The following is a 26,904-nucleotide window of genomic DNA, read 5'->3' on the forward strand; positions in this document are numbered from 1 at the left end:
GTGTGTTTGTGTGTGTGTCAGTGTGTGTGTCAGTGGGTGTGTGTGTGTTTGTGTGTGTCAGTGTGTGTGTGTGTGTCAGTGTGTGTGTGTGTCAGTGTGTGTGTGTGTGTCAGTGTGTGTGTGTGTGTCAATGTGTTCGTGTTAGTGTGTGTCAGCATGTGTGTGTATATCAGTGTGTGTGTGTGTGTGTCAGTGTGTGTGTGTCAGTGTGTGTGTGTCAGTGTGTGTGTGTGTGTGTCAGTGTGTGCGCGTGTGTGTGTTTGTGTGTGTGTCAGTGTGTGTGTGTATCAGTGTGTGTGTGTGTCAGTGTGTGTGTCAGTGTGTGTGTGTGTGTCAGTGTGTGTGTGTACCAGTGTGTGTGTGTGTGTGTGTGTCAGTGTGTGTGTGTATCAGTGTGTGTGTCAGTGTGTGTGTGTGTGTCAGTGTGTGTGTGTGTGTGTGTCAGTGTGTGCGTGTGTGTGTGTCAGTGTGTGTGCGTGTCAGTGTGTGTGTGTGTTTGTGTGTGTATCATTGTGTGTGAGTGTGTGTCAGTGTGTGTGTGTGTGTGTCAGTGTGTGTGTGTGTGTGTGTGTGTGTGTCAGTGTGTGTGTGTATCAGTGTGTGTCAGTGTGTGTGCGTGTCAGTGTGTGTGTGTGTGTTTGTGTGTGTATCAGTGTGTGTGAGTGTGTGTCAGTGTGTGTGTGTGTTTATCAGTGTGTGTGTGTGTGTGTGTGTCAGTGTGTGTGTGTGTGTGTCAGTGTGTGTGCGTGTCAGTGTGTGTGTGTGTTTGTGTGTGTGTCAGTGTGTGTGTGTCTGTGTGTGTGTGTCAATGTGTGTGTGTGTGTGTCAGTGTGTGTGTGTGTCAGTGTGTATGTCAGTATGTGTGTGTGTGTGTGAGTGTCAGTGTGTCAGTGTGTGTGTGAGTGTCAGTGTATGTCAGTGTGTGTCAGTGTGTGTGTGTGAGTGTCACTGTGTCAGTGTGTGTGTGTGTCAGTGTGTGTCAGTGTGTGTTAGTGTGTGTCAGTGTGTGTGTGTGTGTCAGTGTGTGTGTGTGTGTGTGTTAGTGTGTGTCAGTGTGTGTGTGTGTGTCAGTGTGTGTGTGTCAGTGTGTGTGTGTGTCAGTGTGTGTTAGTGTGTGTCAGTGTGTGTGTGTGTGTCAGTGTGTGTGTGTGTCAGTGTGTGTGTGTGTGTGTCAGTGTGTGTTAGTGTGTGTCAGTGTGTGTGTATGTGTGTGTGTCAGTGTGTGTGTGTCAGTGTGTGTGTATGTGTCAGTGTGTGTGTTAGTGTGTGCGTGTGTGTGTGTGTGTGTGTCAGTGTGTGTGTGTGTGTCAGTGTGTGTGTGTCAGTGTGTGCGTGTGTGTGTCAGTGTGTGTGTGTGTGTGTCAGTGTGTGTGTCAGTGTGTGTGTGTGTGTCAGTGTGTGTGTGTGTGTCAGCGTGTATGTGTGTGTGTCAGTGTGTGTGTGTATGTGTGTCAGTGTGTGTGTGTGTGTCAGTGTGTGTGTTAGTGTGTGCGTGTGTGTGTGTGTGTGTCAGTGTGTGTGTGTGTCAGTGTGTGTGTGTGTGTGTCAGTGTGTGTGTGTGTGTCAGTGTGTGTGTGTCAGTGTGTGTGTGTGTGTGTCAGTGTGCGTGTGTGTGTCAGTGTGTGTGTGTGTGTGTCAGTGTGTGTGTGTGTGTGTCAGTGTGTGTGTGTGTGTCAGTGTGTGTGTGTCAGTATGTGCATGTGTGCCAGTGTGTGTGTGTGTGTATTAGCGTGTGTCAGTGTGTGTGTGTGTGTCAGTGTGTGTGTGTGTCAGTGTGTGTGTGTGTGTCAGTGTGTGTGTGTGTGTCAATGTGTTCGTGTTAGTGTGTGTCAGCGTGTGTGTGTATATCAGTGTGTGTGTGTGTGTGTCAGTCAGTGTGTGTCTGTATCAGTGTGTGTCAGTGTGTGCATGTGTGTCAGTGTGTGTGTGTGTCAGTGTGTGTGTCAGTGTGTGTGTGTGTGTCAGTGTGTGTGTGTCAGTGTGTTAGTATGTGCGTGTGTGTCAGTGTGTGTGTGTATCAGCGTGTGTGTGTCAGTGTGTGTGTGTATCAGTGTGTGTGTGTCAGTGTGTGTGTCAGTGTGTGTGAGTGTGTGTGTGTGTGTGTGTATCAGCGTGTGTGTGTCAGTGTGTGTGTGTCAGTGTGTGTGTGTGTGTGTCAGTGTGTGTGTGTATCAGTGTGTGTGTGTCAGTGTGTGCATGTGTGTCAGTGTGTGTGTGTCAGTGTCTGTGTGTGTGTGTGAGTGTGTGCATGTGTGTCAGTGTGTGTGTGTCAGTGTGTGTGTGTGTGTGTCAGTGTGTGCGTGTGTGTGTGTATCAGTGTGTGTGTGTGTATCAGTGTGTGTCTGTGTGTCAATGTGTGTGTGTTAGTGTGTGTCAATGTGTGTGTGTATATCAGTGTGTGTGTGTGTGTGAGTGTGTGTGTGTGTGAGTGTGTGTGTGTGTGTGTCAGTGTGTGTGTGTCAGTGTGTGTGTGTATATCTGTATGTGTATGAGTGTGAGTGTGTGTGTGTGTCAGTGTGTGCGTGTGTGTGTATCAGTGTGTGTGTATATCAGTGTGTGTATGTGTGTCAATGTGTGTGTGTTAGTGTGTGCCAGTGTGTGTGTGTGTATATCAGTGTGTCTGTGTGTGAGTGTGTGTGTGTGTGAGTGTGTGAGTGTGTGTGTGTGTCAGTGTGTGTGTGTGTATCAGTGTGTGTGTGTGTGTCAGTGTGTGTGTGTGTCAGTGTGTGTATGTGTGTGTGTGTGTGTCAGTGTGTGTGTGTGTATCAGTGTGTGTGTCAGTGTGTGTGTGTGTGTGTCAGTGTGTGTGTGTGTGTCAGTGTGTGTGCGTGTCAGTGTGTGTGTGTGTGTGTGTGTGTGTTTGTGTATGTGTCAGTGTGTGTGTGTGTGTGTCAGTGTGTGTGCGTGTGTGTGTTTGTGTGTGTGTCAGTGTGTGTGTGTGTCAGTGGGTGTGTGTGTGTTTGTGTGTGTCAGTGTGTGTGTGTGTGTCAGTGTGTGTGTGTGTCAGTGTGTGTGTGTGTGTCAGTGTGTGTGTGTGTGTCAATGTGTTCGTGTTAGTGTGTGTCAGCGTGTGTGTGTATATCAGTGTGTGTGTGTGTGTGTCAGTGTGTGTGTGTCAGTGTGTGTGTGTGAGTGTATGCGCGTGTGTGTGTTTGTGTGTGTGTCAGTGTGTGTGTGTATCAGTGTGTGTGTGTGTCAGTGTGTGTGTCAGTGTGTGTGTGTGTGTCAGTGTGTGTGTGTACCAGTGTGTGTGTGTGTGTGTGTGTCAGTGTGTGTGTGTATCAGTGTGTGTGTCAGTGTGTGTGTGTGTGTCAGTGTGTGTGTGTGTGTGTGTCAGTGTGTGCGTGTGTGTGTGTCAGTGTGTGTGCGTGTCAGTGTGTGTGTGTGTTTGTGTGTGTATCAGTGTGTGTGTCAGTGTGTGTGTGTGTGTGTCAGTGTGTGTGTGTGTGTGTGTCAGTGTGTGCGTGTGTGTGTGTCAGTGTGTGTGCGTGTCAGTGTGTGTGTGTGTTTGTGTGTGTATCATTGTGTGTGAGTGTGTGTCAGTGTGTGTGTGTGTGTGTCAGTGTGTGTGTGTGTGTCAGTGTGTGTGTCAGTGTGTGTGTGTATCAGTGTGTGTCAGTGTGTGTGCGTGTCAGTGTGTGTGTGTGTGTTTGTGTGTGTATCAGTGTGTGTGAGTGTGTGTCAGTGTGTGTGTGTGTTTATCAGTGTGTGTGTGTGTGTGTGTGTGTCAGTGTGTGTGTGTGTCAGTGTGTGTGTGTGTGTCAGTGTGTGTGTGTGTGTCAATGTGTTCGTGTTAGTGTGTGTCAGTGTGTGTGTGTATATCAGTGTGTGTGTGTGTGTGTCAGTGTGTGTGTGTCAGTGTGTGTGTGTCAGTGTGTGTGTGTGTGTGAGTGTATGCGCGTGTGTGTGTTTGTGTGTGTGTCAGTGTGTGTGTGTATCAGTGTGTGTGTGTGTCAGTGTGTGTGTCAGTGTGTGTGTGTGTGTCAGTGTGTGTGTGTACCAGTGTGTGTGTATGTGTGTGTGTCAGTGTGTGTGTGTATCAGTGTGTGTGTCAGTGTGTGTGTGTGTGTCAGTGTGTGTGTGTGTGTGTGTCAGTGTGTGCGTGTGTGTGTGTCAGTGTGTGTGCGTGTCAGTGTGTGTGTGTTTGTGTGTGTATCAGTGTGTGTGTCAGTGTGTGTGTGTGTGTCAGTGTGTGTGTGTGTGTGTGTCAGTGTGTGCGTGTGTGTGTGTCAGTGTGTGTGCGTGTCAGTGTGTGTGTGTGTTTGTGTGTGTATCATTGTGTGTGAGTGTGTGTCAGTGTGTGTGTGTGTGTGTCAGTGTGTGTGTGTGTGTGTCAGTGTGTGTGTCAGTGTGTGTGTGTATCAGTGTGTGTCAGTGTGTGTGCGTGTCAGTGTGTGTGTGTGTGTTTGTGTGTGTATCAGTGTGTGTGAGTGTGTGTCAGTGTGTGTGTGTGTTTATCAGTGTGTGTGTGTGTGTGTGTGTGTCAGTGTGTGTGTGTGTGTGTCAGTGTGTGTGCGTGTCAGTGTGTGTGTGTGTGTTTGTGTGTGTGTCAGTGTGTGTGTGTCTGTGTGTGTGTGTCAATGTGTGTGTGTGTGTGTCAGTGTGTGTGTGTGTCAGTGTGTATGTCAGTATGTGTGTGTGTGTGTGAGTGTCAGTGTGTCAGTGTGTGTGTGAGTGTCAGTGTATGTCAGTGTGTGTCAGTGTGTGTGTGTGAGTGTCACTGTGTCAGTGTGTGTGTGTGTCAGTGTGTGTCAGTGTGTGTTAGTGTGTGTCAGTGTGTGTGTGTGTGTCAGTGTGTGTGTGTGTGTGTGTTAGTGTGTGTCAGTGTGTGTGTGTGTGTGTCAGTGTGTGTGTGTCAGTGTGTGTGTGTGTCAGTGTGTGTTAGTGTGTGTCAGTGTGTGTGTGTGTGTCAGTGTGTGTGTGTGTCAGTGTGTGTGTGTGTGTGTCAGTGTGTGTTAGTGTGTGTCAGTGTGTGTGTATGTGTGTGTGTCAGTGTGTGTGTGTGTGTGTGTCAGTGTGTGTGTATGTGTCAGTGTGTGTGTTAGTGTGTGCGTGTGTGTGTGTGTGTGTCAGTGTGTGTGTGTGTCAGTGTGTGTGTGTGTGTGTCAGTGTGTGTGTGTGTGTCAGTGTGTGTGTGTCAGTGTGTGTGTGTGTGTGTCAGTGTGCGTGTGTGTGTCAGTGTGTGTGTCAGTGTGTGTGTGTGTGTCAGTGTGTGTGTGTGTGTCAGCGTGTATGTGTGTGTGTCAGTGTGTGTGTGTATGTGTGTCAGTGTGTGTGTGTGTGTCAGTGTGTGTGTTAGTGTGTGCGTGTGTGTGTGTGTGTGTCAGTGTGTGTGTGTGTCAGTGTGTGTGTGTGTGTGTCAGTGTGTGTGTGTGTGTCAGTGTGTGTGTGTCAGTGTGTGTGTGTGTGTGTCATTGTGCGTGTGTGTGTCAGTGTGTGTGTGTGTGTGTGTGTCAGTGTGTGTGTGTGTGTCAGTGTGTGTGTGTGTGTCAGTGTGTGTGTGTCAGTATGTGCATGTGTGCCAGTGTGTGTGTGTGTGTATTAGCGTGTGTGTGTCAGTGTGTGTGTGTGTGTCAGTCAGTGTGTGTCTGTATCAGTGTGTGTCAGTGTGTGCATGTGTGTCAGTGTGTGTGTGTGTCAGTGTGTGTGTCAGTGTGTGTGTGTGTGTCAGTGTGTGTGTGTCAGTGTGTTAGTATGTGCGTGTGTGTCAGTGTGTGTGTGTATCAGCGTGTGTGTGTCAGTGTGTGTGTGTATCAGTGTGTGTGTGTCAGTGTGTGTGTCAGTGTGTGTGAGTGTGTGTGTGTGTGTGTGTATCAGCGTGTGTGTGTCAGTGTGTGTGTGTCAGTGTGTGTGTGTGTGTCAGTGTGTGTGTGTATCAGTGTGTGTGTGTCAGTGTGTGCATGTGTGTCAGTGTGTGTGTGTCAGTGTCTGTGTGTGTGTGTGAGTGTGTGCATGTGTGTCAGTGTGTGTGTGTCAGTGTGTGTGTGTGTGTCAGTGTGTGCGTGTGTGTGTGTATCAGTGTGTGTGTGTGTATCAGTGTGTGTCTGTGTGTCAATGTGTGTGTGTTAGTGTGTGTCAATGTGTGTGTGTATATCAGTGTGTGTGTGTGTGAGTGTGTGTGTGTGTGAGTGTGTGTGTGTGTGTGTCAGTGTGTGTGTGTGTCAGTGTGTGTGTGTATATCTGTATGTGTATGAGTGTGAGTGTGTGTGTGTGTCAGTGTGTGCGTGTGTGTGTATCAGTGTGTGTGTATATCAGTGTGTGTATGTGTGTCAATGTGTGTGTGTTAGTGTGTGCCAGTGTGTGTGTGTGTATATCAGTGTGTCTGTGTGTGAGTGTGTGTGTGTGTGAGTGTGTGAGTGTGTGTGTGTGTCAGTGTGTGTGTGTGTATCAGTGTGTGTGTGTGTGTCAGTGTGTGTGTGTGTCAGTGTGTGTATGTGTGTGTGTGTGTGTCAGTGTGTGTGTGTGTATCAGTGTGTGTGTCAGTGTGTGTGTGTGTGTGTGTGTCAGTGTGTGTGTGTGTGTCAGTGTGTGTGCGTGTCAGTGTGTGTGTGTGTGTGTGTGTGTGTTTGTGTATGTGTCAGTGTGTGTGTGTGTGTGTGTGTCAGTGTGTGTGCGTGTGTGTGTTTGTGTGTGTGTCAGTGTGTGTGTGTGTCAGTGGGTGTGTGTGTGTTTGTGTGTGTCAGTGTGTGTGTGTGTGTCAGTGTGTGTGTGTGTCAGTGTGTGTGTGTGTGTCAGTGTGTCTGTGTGTGTCAATGTGTTCGTGTTAGTGTGTGTCAGCGTGTGTGTGTATATCAGTGTGTGTGTGTGTGTGTCAGTGTGTGTGTGTCAGTGTGTGTGTCAGTGTGTGTGAGTGTGTGTGTGTGTGTGTATCAGCGTGTGTGTGTCAGTGTGTGTGTGTCAGTGTGTGTGTGTGTGTGTCAGTGTGTGTGTGTATCAGTGTGTGTGTGTCAGTGTGTGCATGTGTGTCAGTGTGTGTGTGTCAGTGTCTGTGTGTGTGTGTGAGTGTGTGCATGTGTGTCAGTGTGTGTGTGTCAGTGTGTGTGTGTGTGTGTCAGTGTGTGCGTGTGTGTGTGTATCAGTGTGTGTGTGTGTATCAGTGTGTGTCTGTGTGTCAATGTGTGTGTGTTAGTGTGTGTCAATGTGTGTGTGTATATCAGTGTGTGTGTGTGTGTGAGTGTGTGTGTGTGTGAGTGTGTGTGTGTGTGTGTCAGTGTGTGTGTGTGTCAGTGTGTGTGTGTATATCTGTATGTGTGTGAGTGTGAGTGTGTGTGTGTGTCAGTGTGTGCGTGTGTGTGTATCAGTGTGTGTGTATATCAGTGTGTGTATGTGTGTCAATGTGTGTGTGTTAGTGTGTGCCAGTGTGTGTGTGTGTATATCAGTGTGTCTGTGTGTGAGTGTGTGTGTGTGTGAGTGTGTGAGTGTGTGTGTGTGTCAGTGTGTGTGTGTGTATCAGTGTGTGTGTGTGTGTCAGTGTGTGTGTGTGTCAGTGTGTGTATGTGTGTGTGTGTGTCAGTGTGTGTGTGTGTGTATCAGTGTGTGTGTCAGTGTGTGTGTGTGTGTGTCAGTGTGTGTGTGTGTGTCAGTGTGTGTGCGTGTCAGTGTGTGTGTGTGTGTGTGTGTGTTTGTGTATGTGTCAGTGTGTGTGTGTGTGTGTCAGTGTGTGTGCGTGTGTGTGTTTGTGTGTGTGTCAGTGTGTGTGTGTGTCAGTGGGTGTGTGTGTGTTTGTGTGTGTCAGTGTGTGTGTGTGTGTCAGTGTGTGTGTGTGTCAGTGTGTGTGTGTGTGTCAGTGTGTGTGTGTGTGTCAATGTGTTCGTGTTAGTGTGTGTCCGCGTGTGTGTGTATATCAGTGTGTGTGTGTGTGTCAGTGTGTGTGTGTCAGTGTGTGTGTGTCAGTGTGTGTGTGTGTGTGTCAGTGTGTGCGCGTGTGTGTGTTTGTGTGTGTGTCAGTGTGTGTGTGTATCAGTGTGTGTGTGTGTCAGTGTGTGTGTCAGTGTGTGTGTACCAGTGTGTGTGTGTGTGTGTGTGTGTCAGTGTGTGTGTATCAGTGTGTGTGTCAGTGTGTGTGTGTGTGTCAGTGTGTGTGTGTGTGTGTGTCAGTGTGTGCGTGTGTGTGTGTCAGTGTGTGTGCATGTCAGTGTGTGTGTGTGTTTGTGTGTGTATCATTGTGTGTGAGTGTGTGTCAGTGTGTGTGTGTGTGTCAGTGTGTGTGTGTGTGTGTCAGTGTGTGTGTGTATCAGTGTGTGTCAGTGTGTGTGTGTATCAGTGTGTGTGTGTGTGTTTGTGTGTGTATCAGTGTGTGTGAGTGTGTGTCAGTGTGTGTGTGTGTTTATCAGTGTGTGTGTGTGTGTGTGTGTGTCAGTGTGTGTGTGTGTGTCAGTGTGTGTGCGTGTCAGTGTGTGTGTGTGTTTGTGTGTGTGTCAGTGTGTGTGTGTCTGTGTGTGTGTGTCAATGTGTGTGTGTGTGTGTCAGTGTGTGTGTGTGTCAGTGTGTATGTCAGTATGTGTGTGTGTGTGTGAGTGTCAGTGTGTCTGTGTGTGTGTGAGTGTCAGTGTATGTCAGTGTGTGTCAGTGTGTGTGTGTGAGTGTCACTGTGTCAGTGTGTGTGTGTGTCAGTGTGTGTCAGTGTGTGTTAGTGTGTGTCAGTGTGTGTGTGTGTGTCAGTGTGTGTGTGTGTGTGTTAGTGTGTGTCAGTGTGTGTGTGTGTGTCAGTGTGTGTGTGTGTCAGTGTGTGTGTGTGTCAGTGTGTGTTAGTGTGTGTCAGTGTGTGTGTGTGTGTCAGTGTGTGTGTGTGTCAGTGTGTGTGTGTGTGTGTCAGTGTGTGTTAGTGTGTGTCAGTGTGTGTATGTGTGTGTGTCAGGGTGTGTGTGTGTGTGTCAGTGTGTGTGTGTGTGTGTCAGTGTGTGTGTTAGTGTGTGCATGTGTGTGTGTGTGTGTGTCAGTGTGTGTGTGTGTCAGTGTGTGTGTGTGTGTCAGTGTGTGTGTGTGTGTCAGTGTGTGTGTGTCAGTGTGTGTGTGTGTGTGTCAGTGTGCGTGTGTGTGTCAGTGTGTGTGTGTGTGTGTGTCAGTGTGTGTGTGTGTGTGTGTCAGTGTGTGTGTGTGTGTCAGTGTGTGTGTGTGTGTGTTAGTGTGTCAGTGTGTGTGTGTGTGTGTGTGTCAGTGTGTGTGTGTGTCAGTGTGTGTGTGAGTCAATGTGTGTGTGTGTGTGTGTGTCAGTGTGTGTGTGTGTGTCAGTGTGTGTGTGTTAGTGTGTGTCAGTGTGTGTGTGTGTGTGTTAGTGTGTCAGTGTGTGTGTGTGTGTGTGTGTCAGTGTGTGTGTGTGTCAGTGTGTGTGTGAGTCAATGTGTGTGTGTGTGTGTGTGTGTCAGTGTGTGTGTGTCTGTGTGTGTGTGTCAATGTGTGTGTGTGTGTGTCAGTGTGTGTGTGTGTCAGTGTGTATGTCAGTATGTGTGTGTGTGTGTGAGTGTCAGTGTGTCAGTGTGTGTGTGAGTGTCAGTGTATGTCAGTGTGTGTCAGTGTGTGTGTGTGAGTGTCACTGTGTCAGTGTGTGTGTGTGTCAGTGTGTGTCAGTGTGTGTTAGTGTGTGTCAGTGTGTGTGTGTGTGTCAGTGTGTGTGTGTGTGTGTTAGTGTGTGTCAGTGTGTGTGTGTGTGTCAGTGTGTGTGTGTGTCAGTGTGTGTGTGTGTCAGTGTGTGTTAGTGTGTGTCAGTGTGTGTGTGTGTGTCAGTGTGTGTGTGTGTCAGTGTGTGTGTGTGTGTGTCAGTGTGTGTTAGTGTGTGTCAGTGTGTGTATGTGTGTGTGTCAGGGTGTGTGTGTGTGTGTCAGTGTGTGTGTGTGTGTGTCAGTGTGTGTGTTAGTGTGTGCATGTGTGTGTGTGTGTGTGTCAGTGTGTGTGTGTGTCAGTGTGTGTGTGTGTGTCAGTGTGTGTGTGTGTGTCAGTGTGTGTGTGTCAGTGTGTGTGTGTGTGTGTCAGTGTGCGTGTGTGTGTCAGTGTGTGTGTGTGTGTGTGTCAGTGTGTGTGTGTGTGTGTGTCAGTGTGTGTGTGTGTGTCAGTGTGTGTGTGTGTGTGTTAGTGTGTCAGTGTGTGTGTGTGTGTGTGTGTCAGTGTGTGTGTGTGTCAGTGTGTGTGTGAGTCAATGTGTGTGTGTGTGTGTGTCAGTGTGTGTGTGTGTGTCAGTGTGTGTGTGTTAGTGTGTGTCAGTGTGTGTGTGTGTGTGTTAGTGTGTCAGTGTGTGTGTGTGTGTGTGTGTCAGTGTGTGTGTGTGTCAGTGTGTGTGTGAGTCAATGTGTGTGTGTGTGTGTGTGTCAGTGTGTGTGTGTGTCAGTGTGTGTGTGTGTCAGTGTGTGTGTGTGTGTCAGTGTGTGTGTGTGTGTGTGTGTGATGGTCGGAGTGAAGAGTGACCATTAACCCCGGGGTCCCTCTCTCCTGCAGAGACTGCTGACCATGCTCCCCACTGAGGAGGAACTGGTGAAGATCCGTGGTGCACAGCGAGTGAAACCTCTCCTGCCACTGGGTCCCGCAGAGCAGTTCCTCCTCACACTCGCCTCCGTCAACGAGCTCCCTGCCCGCCTGCACCTCTGGTCCTTCAAACTGGACTACGAAACGATGGAGAAGGTGGGTCCCAGCAGGAGCATCAAACAGCAAGGGAGTCGGGGCAGGATAGAGAGGGGCGTCAGTGAGTAATACAATGAGGGGTGTGGGGTATATCAGTGTTACAGTGAGGGGTGTGTGGGTATATCAGTGTTACAGTGAGGGGTGTGGGGTATATCAGTGTTACAGTGAGGGGTGTGTGGGTATATCAGTGTTACAGTGAGGGGTGTGGGATATATCAGTGTTACAGTGAGGGGTGTGGGGTATATCAGTGTTACAGTGAGGGGTGTGTGGGTATATCAGTGTTACAGTGAGGGGTGTGGGATATATCAGTGTTACAGTGAGGGGTGTGGGGTATATCAGTGTTACAGTGAGGGGTGTGGGATATATCAGTGTTACAGTGAGGGGTCTGGGGTATATCAGTGTTACAGTGAGGGGTGTGGGGTATATCAGTGTTACAGTGAGGGGTGTGAGATATATCAGTGTTACAGTGAGGGGTGTGGGGTATATCAGTGTTACAGTGAGGGGTGTGGGGTATATCAGTGTTACAGTGAGGGGTGTGGGGTATATCAGTGTTACAGTGAGGGGTGTGGGGTATATCAGTGTTACAGTGATTGGTGTGGGGTATATCAGTGTTACAGTGAGGGGTGTGGGGTATATGGGAGTGTTACAGTGAGGGGTGTGGTGTATATCAGTGTTGCAGTGAGGGGTGTGGGGTATATCAGTGTTACAGTGAGGGGTGTGGGATATATCAGTGTTACAGTGAGGGGTGTGGGATATATCAGTGTTACAGTGATGGGTGTGGGGTATACCAGTGTTACAGTGAAGGGTGTGGGGTATATCAGTGTTACAGTGAGGTGTGTGGGGTATATCAGTGTTACAGTGAGGGGTGTGGGATATACCAGTGTTACAGTGAGGGGTGTGGTGTATATCAGTGTTACAGTGAGGGGTGTGGGATATATCAGTGTTAGAGTGAGGGGTGTGGGGTATATCAGTGTTACAGTGAGGTGTGTGGGGTATATCAGTGTTACAGTGAGGGGTGTGGGATATATCAGTGTTACAGTGAGGGGTGTGGGATATATCAGTGTTACAGTGAGAGGTGTGGGATATATCAGTGTTACAGTGAGGGGTGTGGGATATATCAGTGTTACAGTGAGGGGTGTGGGGTATATCAGTGTTACAGTGAGGGGTGTGGGGTATATCAGTGTTACAGTGAGGGGTGTGGGGTATATCAGTATTACAGTGAGGGGTGTGGGGTATATCAGTGTTACAGTGAGAGATGTGGGGGATATCAGTGTTACAGTGAGGGGTGTGGGGTATATCAGTGTTACAGTGAGGTGTGTGGGGTATATCAGTGTTACAGTGAGGGGTGTGGGGTATATCAGTGTTACAGTGAGGGGTGTGGGGTATATCTGTGTTACAGTGAGGGGTGTGGGATATATCAGTGTTACAGTGAGGAGTGTGGGATTATGGGAGTGTTACAGTGAGGGGTGTGGGGTATATCAATGTTACAGTGAGGGGTGTGGGACATATCAGTGTTACAGTGAGGGGTGTGGGGTATATCAGTGTGACAGTGATGGGTGTGGGGTATATCAGTGTTGCAATGATGGGTGCAGGGTATATCAGTGTTACAGTGAGGGACGTGGGGTATATCAGTGTTACAGTGAGAGGTGTGCGGTATATTAGTGTTACAGTGAGGAATGTGGGATATATGGGAGTGTTACAGTGAGGGGTGTGGGGTATATCAGTGAGGGGTGTGGAGTATATCAATGTTACAGTGAGGGATGTGGTGTATATCAGTGTTACAGTGAGTGGTGCGGGGTATATCAGTGTTACAATGAGGTGTGTGAGGTATATCAGTGTTACAGTGAGGGGTGTGGGGTATATCAGTGTCACAGTGAGGGGTGTGGGGTATATCAGCGTCACAGTGAGGGGTGTGGGTTATATCAGTGTTACAGTGAGGGGTGTGCGGTATATCAGTGTTACAGTGAGGAATGTGGGATATATGGGAGTGTTACAGAGAGGGGTGTGGGGTATATCAGTGAGGGGTGTGGAGTATATCAGTGTTAAAGTGAGTGGTGTGGGATATATGAGTGTTACAGTGAGGGGTGTGAGGTATATCAGTGTTACAGTGAGGGGTGTGGGGTATATCAGTGTTACAGTGAGGAGTGTGGGATTATGGGAGTGTTACAGTGAGGGGTGTGGGGTATATCAATGTTACAGTGAGGGGTGTGGGACATATCAGTGTTACAGTGAGGGTTGTGGGGTATATCAGTGTGACAGTGATGGGTGTGGGGTATATCAGTGTTGCAATGATGGGTGCAGGTAATATCAGTGTTACAGTGAGGGTCGTGGGGTATATCAGTGTTACAGTGAGAGGTGTGCGGTATATTAGTGTTACAGTGAGGAATGTGGGATATATCAGTGTTACAGTGAGGGGTGTAGGGTATATCAGTGTTACAGTGAGGGGTGTGGGGTATATCAGTGTTACAGTGAGGGGTGTGGGGTATATCAGTGTTACAGTGAGGGGTGTGGGGTATATCAGTGTTACAGTGAGGTGTGTGGGGTATATCAGTGTTACAGTGAGGGGTGTGGGGTATATCAGTGTTACAGTGAGAGGTGTGGGGTATATCTGTGTTACAGTGAGGTGTGTGGGATATATCAGTGTTACAGTGAGGGGTGTGGGGTATATCAGTGTTACAGTGAGAGGTGTGGGGGATATCAGTGTTACAGTGAGGGGTGTGGGGTATATCAGTGTTACAGTGAGATGTGTGGGGTATATCAGTGTTACAGTGAGGGGTGTGGGGTATATCAGTGTTACAGTGAGGGGTGTGGGGTATATCTGTGTTCAGTGAGGGGTGTGGGATATATCAGTGTTACAGCGAGGGGTGTGGGGTATATCAGTGTTACAGTGAGAGGTGTGGGGGATATCAGTGTTACAGTGAGGGGTGTGGGGTATATCAGTGTTACAGTGAGAGGTGTGTGGGGTATATCAGTGTTACAGTGAGGGGTGTGAGGTATATCAGTGTTACAGTGAGGGGTGTGGGGTATATCAGTGTTACAGTGAGGGGTGTGGGATATATCAGTGTTACAGTGAGGGGTGTGGGGTATATCAGTGTTACAGTGAGGGGTGTGGGATATATCAGTGTTACAGTGAGGGGTGTGGGGTATATCAGTGTTACAGTGAGGGATGTGGGGTATATCAGTGCTACAGTGAGAGGTGTGGGGGATATCAGTGTTACAGTGAGCGGTGTGGGTTATATCAGTGTTACAGTGAGGGGTGTGGGGTATATCAGTGTTACAGTGAGGGGTGTGAGATATATCAGTGTTACAGTGAGGGGTGTGGGGTATATCAGTGTTACAGTGAGGGGTGTGGGGTATATCAGTGTTACAGTGAGGGGTGTGGGGTATATCAGTGTTACAGTGAGGGGTGTGGGGTATATCAGTGTTACAGTGATTGGTGTGGGGTATATCAGTGTTACAGTGAGGGGTGTGGGGTATATGGGAGTGTTACAGTGAGGGGTGTGGTGTATATCAGTGTTGCAGTGAGGGGTGTGGGGTATATCAGTGTTACAGTGAGGGGTGTGGGATATATCAGTGTTACAGTGAGGGGTGTGGGATATATCAGTGTTAGAGTGAGGGGTGTGGGGTATATCAGTGTTACAGTGAGGTGTGTGGGGTATATCAGTGTTACAGTGAGGGGTGTGGGATATACCAGTGTTACAGTGAGGGGTGTGGTGTATATCAGTGTTACAGTGAGGGGTGTGGGATATATCAGTGTTAGAGTGAGGGGTGTGGGGTATATCAGTGTTACAGTGAGGTGTGTGGGGTATATCAGTGTTACAGTGAGGGGTGTGGGATATACCAGTGTTACAGTGAGGGGTGTGGTGTATATCAGTGTTACAGTGAGGGGTGTGGGATATATCAGTGTTAAAGTGAGGGGTGTGGGGTATATCAGTGTTACAGTGAGGGGTGTGGGGTATATCAGTGTTACAGTGAGGGGTGTGGGATATATCAGTGTTACAGTGAGGGGTGTGGGATATATCAGTGTTACAGTGAGAGGTGTGGGATATATCAGTGTTACAGTGAGGGGTGTGGGATATATCAGTGTTACAGTGAGGGGTGTGGGGTATATCAGTGTTACAGTGAGGGGTGTGGGGTATATCAGTGTTACAGTGAGGGGTGTGGGGTATATCAGTATTACAGTGAGGGGTGTGGGGTATATCAGTGTTACAGTGAGAGATGTGGGGGATATCAGTGTTACAGTGAGGGGTGTGGGGTATATCAGTGTTACAGTGAGGTGTGTGGGGTATATCAGTGTTACAGTGAGGGGTGTGGGGTATATCAGTGTTACAGTGAGGGGTGTGGGGTATATCTGTGTTACAGTGAGGGGTGTGGGATATATCAGTGTTACAGTGAGGAGTGTGGGATTATGGGAGTGTTACAGTGAGGGGTGTGGGGTATATCAATGTTACAGTGAGGGGTGTGGGACATATCAGTGTTACAGTGAGGGGTGTGGGGTATATCAGTGTGACAGTGATGGGTGTGGGTTATATCAGTGTTGCAATGATGGGTGCAGGGTATATCAGTGTTACAGTGAGGGACGTGGGGTATATCAGTGTTACAGTGAGAGGTGTGCGGTATATTAGTGTTACAGTGAGGAATGTGGGATATATGGGAGTGTTACAGTGAGGGGTGTGGGGTATATCAGTGAGGGGTGTGGAGTATATCAATGTTACAGTGAGGGATGTGGTGTATATCAGTGTTACAGTGAGTGGTGCGGGGTATATCAGTGTTACAATGAGGTGTGTGAGGTATATCAGTGTTACAGTGAGGGATGTGGGGTATATCAGTGTCACAGTGAGGGGTGTGGGGTATATCAGCGTCACAGTGAGGGGTGTGGGTTATATCAGTGTTACAGTGAGGGGTGTGCGGTATATCAGTGTTACAGTGAGGAATGTGGGATATATGGGAGTGTTACAGAGAGGGGTGTGGGGTATATCAGTGAGGGGTGTGGAGTATATCAGTGTTAAAGTGAGTGGTGTGGGATATATGAGTGTTACAGTGAGGGGTGTGAGGTATATCAGTGTTACAGTGAGGGGTGTGGGGTATATCAGTGTTACAGTGAGGAGTGTGGGATTATGGGAGTGTTACAGTGAGGGGTGTGGGGTATATCAATGTTACAGTGAGGGGTGTGGGACATATCAGTGTTACAGTGAGGGTTGTGGGGTATATCAGTGTGACAGTGATGGGTGTGGGGTATATCAGTGTTGCAATGATGGGTGCAGGTAATATCAGTGTTACAGTGAGGGTCGTGGGGTATATCAGTGTTACAGTGAGAGGTGTGCGGTATATTAGTGTTACAGTGAGGAATGTGGGATATATGGGAGTGTTACAGTGAGGAGTGTGGGGTATATCAGTGAGGGGTGTGGAGTATATGAATGTTACAGTGAGGGATGTGGTGTATATCAGTGTTACAGTGAGGGGTGTGGGGTATATCAGTGTTACAGTGAGGGGTGTGGGGTATATCAGTGTTACAGTGAGGGGTGTGGGGTATATCAGTTTTACAGTGAGGGATGTGGGGTATATCAGTGTTACAGTGAGGGGTGTAGGGTATATCAGTGTTACAATGAGGGGTGTGGGGTATATCAGTGTTACAGTGAGGGGTGTGGGGTATATCAGTGTTACAGTGAGGGGTGTGGGGTATATCAGTGTTACAGTGAGGGGTGTGGGGTATCTCAGTGTTACAGTGAGGAGTGTGGGGTATATCAGTGTTACAGTGAGGGGTGTGGGGTATATCAGTGTTACAGTGAGGGGTGTGGGGTATATCAGTGTTACAGTGAGGAGTGTGGGTATATCAGTGTTACAGTGAGGGGTGTGGGGTATATGAGTGTTACAGTGAGGGGTGTGGGGTATATCAGTGTTACAGTGAGAAGTGTGATGTATATCAGTGTTACAGTGAGGGGTGTGGGGTATATTAGTGTTACAGTGAGGGGTGTGGGGTATATCAGTGTTACAGTGAGGTGTGTGGGGTATATCAGTGTTACAGTGAGGGGTGTGGGGTATATCAGTGTTACAGTGAGAGGTGTGGGGTATATCTGTGTTACAGTGAGGTGTGTGGGATATATCAGTGTTACAGTGAGGGGTGTGGGGTATATCAGTGTTACAATGAGAGATGTGGTGGATATCAGTGTTACAGTGAGGGGTGTGGGGTATATCAGTGTTACAGTGAGATGTGTGGGGTATATCAGTGTTACAGTGAGGGGTGTGGGGTATATCAGTGTTACAGTGAGGGGTGTGGGGTATATCTGTGTTACAGTGAGGGGTGTGGGATATATCAGTGTTACAGTGAGGGGTGTGGGGTATATCAGTGTTACAGTGAGAGGTGTGGGGGATATCAGTGTTACAGTGAGGGGTGTGGGGTATATCAGTGTTACAGTGAGAGGTGTGTGGGGTATATCAGTGTTACAGTGAGGGGTGTGAGGTATATCAGTGTTACAGTGAGGGGTGTGGGGTATATCAGTGTTACAGTGAGGGGTGTGGGATATATCAGTGTTACAGTGAGGGGTGTGGGGTATATCAGTGTTACAGTGAGGGGTGTGGGATATATCAGTGTTACAGTGAGGGGTGTGGGGTATATCAGTGTTACAGTGAGGGATGTGGGGTATATCAGTGTTACAGTGAGAGGTGTGGGGGATATCAGTGTTACAGTGAGCGGTGTGGGTTATATCAGTGTTACAGTGAGGGGTGTGGGGTATATCAGTGTTACAGTGAGGGGTGTGGGGTATATCAGTGTTACAGTGAGGGGTGTGGGATATATCAGTGTTACAGTGAGGGGTGTGGGGTATATCAGTGTTGCAGTGAGTGGTGTGGGGTATATCAGTGTTACAGTGAGGGGTGTGGGGTATATCAGTGTTACAGTGAGGGGTGTGGGGTATATCAGTGTTACAGTGAGGAGTGTGGGGTATATCAGTGTTACAGTGAGAGGTGTGTGGGGTATATCAGTGTTACAGTGAGGGGTGTGGGGTATATCAGTGTTACAGTGAGGGGTGTGGTGTATATCAGTGTTACAGTGAGGGGTGTGGGGTATATCAGTGTTACAGTGAGGGGTGTGGGATATATCAGTGTTACAGTGAGAGGTGTGTGGGGTATATCAGTGTTACAGTGAGCGGTGTGGGATATATCAGTGTTACAGTGAGGGGTGTGAGGTATATCAGTGTTACAGTGAGGGGTGTGGGGTATATCAGTGTTACAGTGAGGAGTGTGGGATTATGGGAGTGTTACAGTGAGGGGTGTGGGGTATATCAATGTTACAGTGAGGGGTGTGGGACATATCAGTTTTACAGTGAGGGCTGTGGGGTATATCAGTGTGACAGTGATGGGTGTGGGGTATATCAGTGTTGCAATGATGGGTGCAGGTAATATCAGTGTTACAGTGAGGGACGTGGGGTATATCAGTGTTACAGTGAGAGGTGTGCGGTATATTAGTGTTACAGTGAGGAATGTGGGATATATGGGAGTGTTACAGTGAGGGGTGTGGGGTATATCAGTGAGGGGTGTGGAGTATATCAATGTTACAGTGAGTGATGTGGTGTATATCAGTGTTACAGTGAGTGGTGCGGGGTATATCTGTGTTACAATGAGGTGTGTGGGGGATATCAGTGTTACAGTGAGGGGTGTGGGGTATATCAGTGTTACAGTGAGAGGTGTGTGGGGTATATCAGTGTTACAGTGAGGGGTGTGAGGTATATCAGTGTTACAGTGAGGGGTGTGGGGTATATCAGTGTTACAGTGAGGGGTGTGGGATATATCAGTGTTACAGTGAGGGGTGTGGGGTATATCAGTGTTACAGTGAGGGGTGTGGGATATATCAGTGTTACAGTGAGGGGTGTGGGGTATATCAGTGTTACAGTGAGGGATGTGGGGTATATCAGTGTTACAGTGAGAGGTGTGGGGGATATCAGTGTTACAGTGAGCGGTGTGGGTTATATCAGTGTTACAGTGAGGGGTGTGGGGTATATCAGTGTTACAGTGAGGGGTGTGGGGTATATCAGTGTTACAGTGAGGGGTGTGGGATATATCAGTGTTACAGTGAGGGGTGTGGGGTATATCAGTGTTGCAGTGAGTGGTGTGGGGTATATCAGTGTTACAGTGAGGGGTGTGGGGTATATCAGTGTTACAGTGAGGGGTGTGGGGTATATCAGTGTTACAGTGAGGAGTGTGGGGTATATCAGTGTTACAGTGAGAGGTGTGTGGGGTATATCAGTGTTACAGTGAGGGGTGTGGGGTATATCAGTGTTACAGTGAGGGGTGTGGTGTATATCAGTGTTACAGTGAGGGGTGTGGGGTATATCAGTGTTACAGTGAGGGGTGTGGGATATATCAGTGTTACAGTGAGAGGTGTGTGGGGTATATCAGTGTTACAGTGAGCGGTGTGGGATATATCAGTGTTACAGTGAGGGGTGTGAGGTATATCAGTGTTACAGTGAGGGGTGTGGGGTATATCAGTGTTACAGTGAGGAGTGTGGGATTATGGGAGTGTTACAGTGAGGGGTGTGGGGTATATCAATGTTACAGTGAGGGGTGTGGGACATATCAGTGTTACAGTTAGGGCTGTGGGGTATATCAGTGTGACAGTGATGGGTGTGGGGTATATCAGTGTTGCAATGATGGGTGCAGGTAATATCAGTGTTACAGTGAGGGACGTGGGGTATATCAGTGTTACAGTGAGAGGTGTGCGGTATATTAGTGTTACAGTGAGGAATGTGGGATATATGGGAGTGTTACAGTGAGGGGTGTGGGGTATATCAGTGAGGGGTGTGGAGTATATCAATGTTACAGTGAGTGATGTGGTGTATATCAGTGTTACAGTGAGTGGTGCGGGGTATATCTGTGTTACAATGAGGTGTGTGAGGTATATCAGTGTTACAGTGATGGGTGTGCGGTATATCAGTGTCACAGTGAGGGGTGTGGTGTATATCAGGGTTACAGTGAGGGGTGTGGGGTATATCAGTGTTACAGTGATGGTGTGGGGTATATCAGTGTTACAGTGAGGCGTGTGGGGTATATTACAGTGTTACAGTGAGGGGTGTGGGGTATATCCGTGTCACAGTGAGGGGTGTGGGGTATATCTGTTTTACAGTGAGGAGTGTGGGTTATATCTGTCTTACAGTGAGGGGTGTGGGGTATATCAGTGTTACAGTGATGAGTGTGGGGTATATCAGTGTTACAGTGAAGGGTGTGGGGTATATCAGTGTCACAGTGAGGGGTGTGGTGCATATCAGTGTTACAGTGAAGGGTGTGGGGTATATCAGTGTTACAGTGAGGGATGTGGGGTATATCAGTGTTACACTGAGGGATGTCGGTTATATCAGTGTTACAGTGAGGGATTTGGGGTATATCAGTGTTACCGTGAAGGGTGTGGGGTATATCAGTGTTACAGTGAGGGGTGTTGTGTATATCAGTTTTGCAGTGAGGGGTGTGGTGTATATCAGTGTTAAAGTGAGGGGTGTGGTGTATTTAAGTGTTACAGTGAGGGGTGTGATGTATGTCAGAGAATGTTCCCGTGAGGTGTGTGGTGTATATCAGTCTATTACACTGAGGAATGTGGGGTATATCAGAGTTACAGTGAGGAGTGTGGGGTGTATTAGTGTCACACTGAGGTGTGTGGGGTATATCAGAGAGTGTTACAGTGAGGGGTGTGGGGTATATCAGTGTTACCGTGAGTGGTGTGGGGTATATCAGTGTTACAGTGAGGGGTGTGGGATATATCTGTTAATGTGAGGGACGTGGGGTATATCAGAGTGTTACAGAGTCAGGTGTGGTTTATATCACAGGATGTTACATTGAGGAGTATGAGATATACCAGTATTATAGTGAGGAGTGTGAGATATATCAGTGTTGTAGTGAGGGGTGTGGGATATCAGTGTTACACTGAGGGATGTCGGTTATATCAGTGTTACAGTGAGGGATTTGGGGTATATCAGTGTTACAGTGAGGGGTGTTGTGTATATCAGTGTTACAGTGAGGGGAGTGGTGTATATCAGTGTTAAATTGAGGGGTGTGGTGTATTTAAGTGTTACAGTGAGGGGTGTGGTGTATGTCAGAGAATGTTCCCGTGGGATGTGTGGTGTATATCAGTCTGTTACACTGAGGGGTGTGGGGTATATCAGTATTACAGTGAGGGGTGTGGGTTATATCAGAGTTACAGTGAGGGGTGTGGGGTATATCAGTGTCACAGTGAGGGGTGTGGGGTAAATCAAAGTGTCACAGTGAGGGGTGTGGGGTATATCATAGTTACAGTGAGTGGTGTGGGGTATGTCAGTGTTACAGTGACGGGTGTGGGTTTTATCAGTGTTATAGTGAGGGGTGTGCGGTATATAAGTGTTATAGTGAGTAGTGTGGTGTATATCAGTATTACAGTGATGGGCATGGTGTATATCTGTGTTACAGTGAGGTGTGTGGGTCATATCAGTGTTACAGTGAGGGGTGTGGGGTATATCAGTGTTACAGTGAGGGGTGTGAGTTATATCAGTGTTACAGTGAGGGGTGTGGGGTATATCAGTGTTACAGTGAGGAGTGTGGGGTATATCAGTGTTACAGTGAGGGGTGTGGGGTATATCAGTGTTACAGTGAGGAGTGTGGGGTATATCAGTGTTACAGTGAGGGGTGTGAGGTATATGGGAGTGTTACAGTGAGGGGTGTGGTGTAAATCAGTGTTACAGTGAGGGGTGCGGGGTATATCAGTGTTACAGTGAGGGATGTGGGGTATATCAGTGTTACAGTGAGGGGTGTGCGGTATATCAGTGTTACAGTGAGGAATGTGGGATATATGGGAGTGTTAGAGAAAGGGGTGTGGGGTATATCAATGAGTGGTGTGAGGTATATCAGTGTTACAGTGAGGGGTGTGGGGTATATCAGTGTTACAGTGAGGGGTGTGAGGTATATCAGTGTTACAGTGAGGGGTGTGGGGTATATCATTGTTACAGTGAGATGTGTGGGGTATATCAGTGTCACAGTGAGGGGTGTGGGGTATCTCAGTGTTACAGTGAGGAGTGTGGGATATATCAGTGTTACAGCGAGGGGTGTGAGGTATATCAGTGTTACAGTGAGGGGTGTGAGGTTTATCAGTGTTACAGTGAGAGGTGTGGGATATATCTGTTAATGTGAGGGACGTGGGGTATATCAGAGTGTTACAGAGTCAGGTGTGGTTTATATCACAGGATGTTACATTGACGGGTATGAGATATACCAGTGTTATAGTGAGGGGTGTGAGATATACCAGTGTTATAGTGAGGGGTGTGAGATATATCAGTGTTGTAGTGAGGGGTGTGGGGTATATCAGTGTTACAGTGAGGGCTGTGTGGTATATCAGTGTTACAGTGAGGGGTGTGGGGTATATCAGTGTTACAGTGAGGGCTGTGTGGTATATCAGTGTTACAGTGAGGTTTGTGAGATATATCAGTGTTGTAGTTAGGGGTGTTATGTATATCAGAGAGTTACCGTGAGGTGTGTGGTGCATATGAGTGTTACCGTGAGGGGTGTGGGATATATCAGTGTTACAGTGATGGGTGTGGGGTATATCAGTGTTACATTGAGGGGTGTGGGGTATATCAGTGTTACAGTGAGGGATGTCGGTTATATCAGTGTTACAGTGAGGGGTGTGGGATATATCAGTGTTACAGTGAGGGATTTGGGGTATATCAGTATTACAGTGAGGGATGTGGGGTATATCAGTGTTACAGTGAGGGGTATGTGGTATATCAGTATTACAGTGAGGGGTGTGGGTTATAACAGAGTTACAGTGAGGGGTGTGGGGTATATCAGTGTCACAGTGAGGGATGTGGGGTAAATCAAAGTGTCACAGTGAGGGGTATATCAGAGTTACAGTGAGGGGTGTGGGGTATGTCAGTGTTACAGTGACAGGTGTGAGGTATATCAGTGTTACAGTGAGGTGTGTGGGTATATCAGTGTTACAGAGAGGGGTGTGGGGTATATCAGTGTTACAGTGATGGGCGTGGGGTATATCAGTGTTACAGTGAGGGGTGTGAGGTATATCAGTGTTACAGTGAGGGGTGTGAGGTATATCAGTGCTACAGTGAGGTGTGTGAGGTATATCAGTGTTACAGTGAGGTGTGTGGGGTATATCAATGTTACAGTGAGGGGTGTGGGGTATATCAGTGTTACAGTGAGGGATGTGGGGTATATCAGTGTCACAGTGCGGGGTGTGCGGTATATCAGTGTTACAGTAAGGAATGTGGGATATATGGGAGTGTTACAGAGAGGGGTGTGGGGTATATCAGTGAGGGGTGTGGGGTATATCAGTGTTACAGTGAGGGGTGTGGGGTAAATCAGTGTTACAGTGAGGGGTGTGGGGTATATCAGTGTTACAGTGAAGGGTGTGGGTTATAACAGAGTTACAGTGAGGGGTGTGGGGTATATCAGTGTCACAGTGAGGGATGTGGAGTAAATCAAAGTGTCACAGTGAGGGGTGTGGGGTATATCAGTGTTACAGTGAGGGGTGTGCGGTATATCTGTGTTACAGTGAGGTGTGTGGGTCTATCAGTGTTACAGTGAGGGGTGTGGGGTATATCAGTGTTACATTGAGGGGTGTGGGGTATATCAGTGTTACAGTGATGGGCGTGGGGTATATCAGTGTTACAGTGAGGGGTGTGAGGTATATCAGTGTTACAGTGAGGGGTGTGAGGTATATCAGTGTTACAGTAAGGAATGTGGGATATATGGGAATGTTACAGAGAGGGGTGTGGGGTATATCAATGTTACAGTGAGGGGTGTGGGGTATATCAGTGTTCCAGTGAGGGATGTGGGGTATATCAGTGTCACAGTGAGGGGTGTGGGGTATATCCGTGTTACAGTGAGGGGTGTGGGGTATATGGGAGTGTTACAGTGAGGGGTGTGGGGTAAATCAGTGTTACAGTGAGGGGTGTGGGGTATATCAGTGTTACAGTGAGGGATGTGGGGTATATCAGTGTTACAGTGAGGGGTGTGGGATATATGGTAGTGTTACAGAGAGGGGTGTGGGGTATATCAGTGAGTGGTGTGGGGTATATCAGTGTTACAGTGAGTTGTGTGGGGTATATCAGTGTTACAGTGTGGAGTGTGGGGTATATCAGTGTTACAATGTGGGGTGTGGGGTATATCAGTGTTACAGTGAGGGGTGTTGGGTATATCAATGTTATAGTGAGGGGTGTGGGGTATATCAGTGTTACAGTGAGGGGTGTGGGGTATATCAGTGTTACAGTGAGGTGTGTGGGGTATATCTGTGTTACAGTGAGTGGTGTGGGGTATATCAGTGTTACAGTTAGGGGTGTGGGGTATATCAGTGTTACAGTGAGGAGTGTGGGGTATATCAGTGTTACAGTGACGGGTGTGGGGTATATCAATGTTACAGTGAGGGGTGTGGGGTATATCAGTGTTACAGTGAGGGGTGTGGGGTATATCAGTGTCACAATGTGGTGTGTGGTGTATATCAGTGTTACAATGAGGGGTGTGGCGTATATCGGTGTTACAGTGAGGAGTGTGTGGTATATCAGTGTTACAGTGAGGTGTGTGGGGTATATCTGTGTTACAGTGAGGGTTGTGGGGTATATCAGTGTTACAGTGAGGGGTGTGGGGCAACTCAGTGTTACAGTGAGGGGTGTGGGATATATCTGTTAATGTGAGGGACGTGGGGTATATCAGAGTGTTACAGAGTCAGGTGTGGTTTATATCACAGGATGTTACATTGAGGGATATGAGATATACCAGTGTTATAGTGAGGGGTGTGAGATATACCAGTGTTATAGTGAGGGGTGTGAGGTATATCAGTGTTGTAGTTAGGGGTGTTATGTATATCAGAGAGTTACCGTGAGGTGTGTGGTGCATATCAGTGTTACAGTGAGGGGTGTGGGATATATCAGTGTTACAGTGAGGGGTGTGGGGTATATCAGTGTTACAGTGAGGGGTGTGGGGTATATCAGTGTTACAGTGAGGGTTTTTGTGTTTATCAGTGTTACAGTGAGGGGTGTGGTGAATATCAGTGTTAAAGTGAGGGGTGTGGAATATTTAGGTGTTACAGTGAGGGGTTTGGTGCATGTCAGAGAATGTTCCCGTGAGGGGTGTGGTGTATATCAGTGTGTTACACTGAGGGGTGTGGGGTATATCAGAGAGTTACAGTGAAGGGTGGGTTATATCAGTGTTACAGTGAGGTGTGTGGGGTATATCTGTGTGTTTCAGTGAGCGGTGTGAGGTATATCAGTGTTACAGTGAAGGGTATGTGGTATATCAGTATTGCAGTGAGGGATGTGTGGTATATCAGTGTTACAGTGAGGGGTATGTGGTATATCAGTATTACAGTGAGGGGTGTGGGTTATAACAGAGTTACAGTGAGGGGTGTGGGGTATATCAGTGTCACAGTGAGGGATGTGGGGTAAATCAAAGTGTCACAGTGAGGGGTATATCAGAGTTACAGTGAGGGGTGTGGGGTATGTCAGTGTTACAGTGACAGGTGTGAGGTATATCAGTGTTACAGTGAGGGGTGTGGGGTATATCAGTGTTACAGTGAGGGGTGTGAGGTATATCAGTGTTACAGTGATGGTCGTGGGATATATCAGTGTTACAGTGAGGGTGTGAGGTATATCAGTGTTACAGTGAGGGGTGTGAGGTATATCAGTGCTACAGTGAGGTGTGTGAGGTATATCAGTGTTACAGTGAGGTGTGTGGGGTATATCAATGTTACAGTGAGGGGTGTGGGGTATATCAGTGTTACAGTGAGGGATGTGGGGTATATCAGTGTCACAGTGAGGGGTGTGCGGTATATCAGTGTTACAGTAAGGAATGTGGGATATATGGGAGTGTTACAGAGAGGGGTGTGGGGTATATCAGTGAGGGGTGTGGGTTGTATCAGTGTTACAGTGAGGGTTGTGGGGTATATCAGTGTTACAGTGAGGAGTGTGGGGTATATCCGTGTTACAGTGAGGGGTGTGGGGTATATGGGAGTGTTACAGTGAGGGGTGTGGGGTAAATCAGTGTTACAGTGAGGGGTGTGGGGTATATCAGTATTACAGTGAGGGGTGTGAGGTATATCAGTGTTACAGTGAGGGTTGTGGGGTATATCAGTGTTACAGTGAGGGATGTGGGGTAAATCAAAGTGTCACAGTGAGGGGTATATCAGAGTTACAGTGATGGGTGTGGGGTATGTCAGTGTTACAGTGACAGGTGTGGGGTATATCAGTGTTACAGTGAGTGGTGTGGGGTATATCAGTGTTACAGTGAGGGGTGTGGGGCAACTCAGTGTTACAGTGAGGGGTGTGGGATATATCAGTGTTACAGTGAGGGGTGTGAGGTATATCAGTGTTACAGTGAGGGGTGTGAGGTATATCAGTGTTACAGTGAGGGGTGTGGGATATATCTGTTAATGTGAGGGATGTGGGGTATATCAGAGTGTTACAGAGTCAGGTGTGATTTATATCACAGGATGTTACATTGAGGGGTATGAGATATACCAGTGTTATAGTGAGGTGTGTGAGATATACCAGTGTTATAGTGAGGGGTGTGAGGTATATCAGTGTTGTAGTTCGGGGTGTTATGTATATCAGAGAGTTACCGTGAGGTGTGTGGTGCATATCAGTGTTACAGTGAGGGGTGTGGGATATATCAGTGTTACAGTGAGGGGTGTGGGGTATATCAGTGTTACAGTGAGGGGTGTGGGGTATATCAGTGTTACAGTGAGGGTTTTTGTGTTTATCAGTGTTACAGTGAGGGGTGTGGTGTATATCAGTGTTAAAGTGAGGGGTGTGGTATATTTAGGTGTTACAGTGAGGGGTTTGGTGCATGTCAGAGAATGTTCCAGTGAGGGGTGTGGTGTATATCAGTGTGTTACACTGAGGGGTGTGGGGTATATCAGAGAGTTACAGTGAAGGGTGGGTTATATCAGTGTTACAGTGAGGTGTGTGGGGTATATCTGTGTGTTTCAGTGAGCGGTGTGAGGTATATCAGTGTTACAGTGAGGGGTATGTGGTATATCAGTATTGCAGTGAGGGATATGTGGTATATCAGTGTTACAGTGAGGGGTATGTGGTATATCAGTATTACAGTGAGGGGTGTGGGTTATAACAGAGTTACAGTGAGGGGTGTGGGGTATATCAGTGTCACAGTGAGGGATGTGGGGTAAATCAAAGTGTCACAGTGAGGGGTATATCAGAGTTACAGTGAGGGGTGTGGGGTATGTCAGTGTTACAGTGACAGGTGTGAGGTATATCAGTGTTACAGTGAGGTGTGTGGGTATATCAGTGTTACAGTGAGGGGTGTGGGGTATAT

At 47.8% G+C, this 26,904-nt stretch overlaps 1 protein-coding gene across 1 annotated transcript in view; it reads left to right on the forward strand.

The window, feature by feature from the left end:
- LOC139235683 (FH1/FH2 domain-containing protein 3) overlaps positions 1–26,904 on the forward strand; it is a 194,817-nt gene that overhangs the window by 7,922 nt on the left and 159,991 nt on the right. Inside the window, exon 3 of the mRNA XM_070866723.1 lies at positions 10,429–10,611. Within this exon, the coding sequence (XP_070722824.1) occupies positions 10,429–10,611 (183 nt within the window). The remainder of the gene's footprint in view (positions 1–10,428; positions 10,612–26,904) is intronic.

Source organism: Pristiophorus japonicus, chromosome 23 (assembly GCF_044704955.1).
Source record: "Pristiophorus japonicus isolate sPriJap1 chromosome 23, sPriJap1.hap1, whole genome shotgun sequence".
NCBI lineage: Eukaryota > Metazoa > Chordata > Chondrichthyes > Pristiophoridae > Pristiophorus > Pristiophorus japonicus.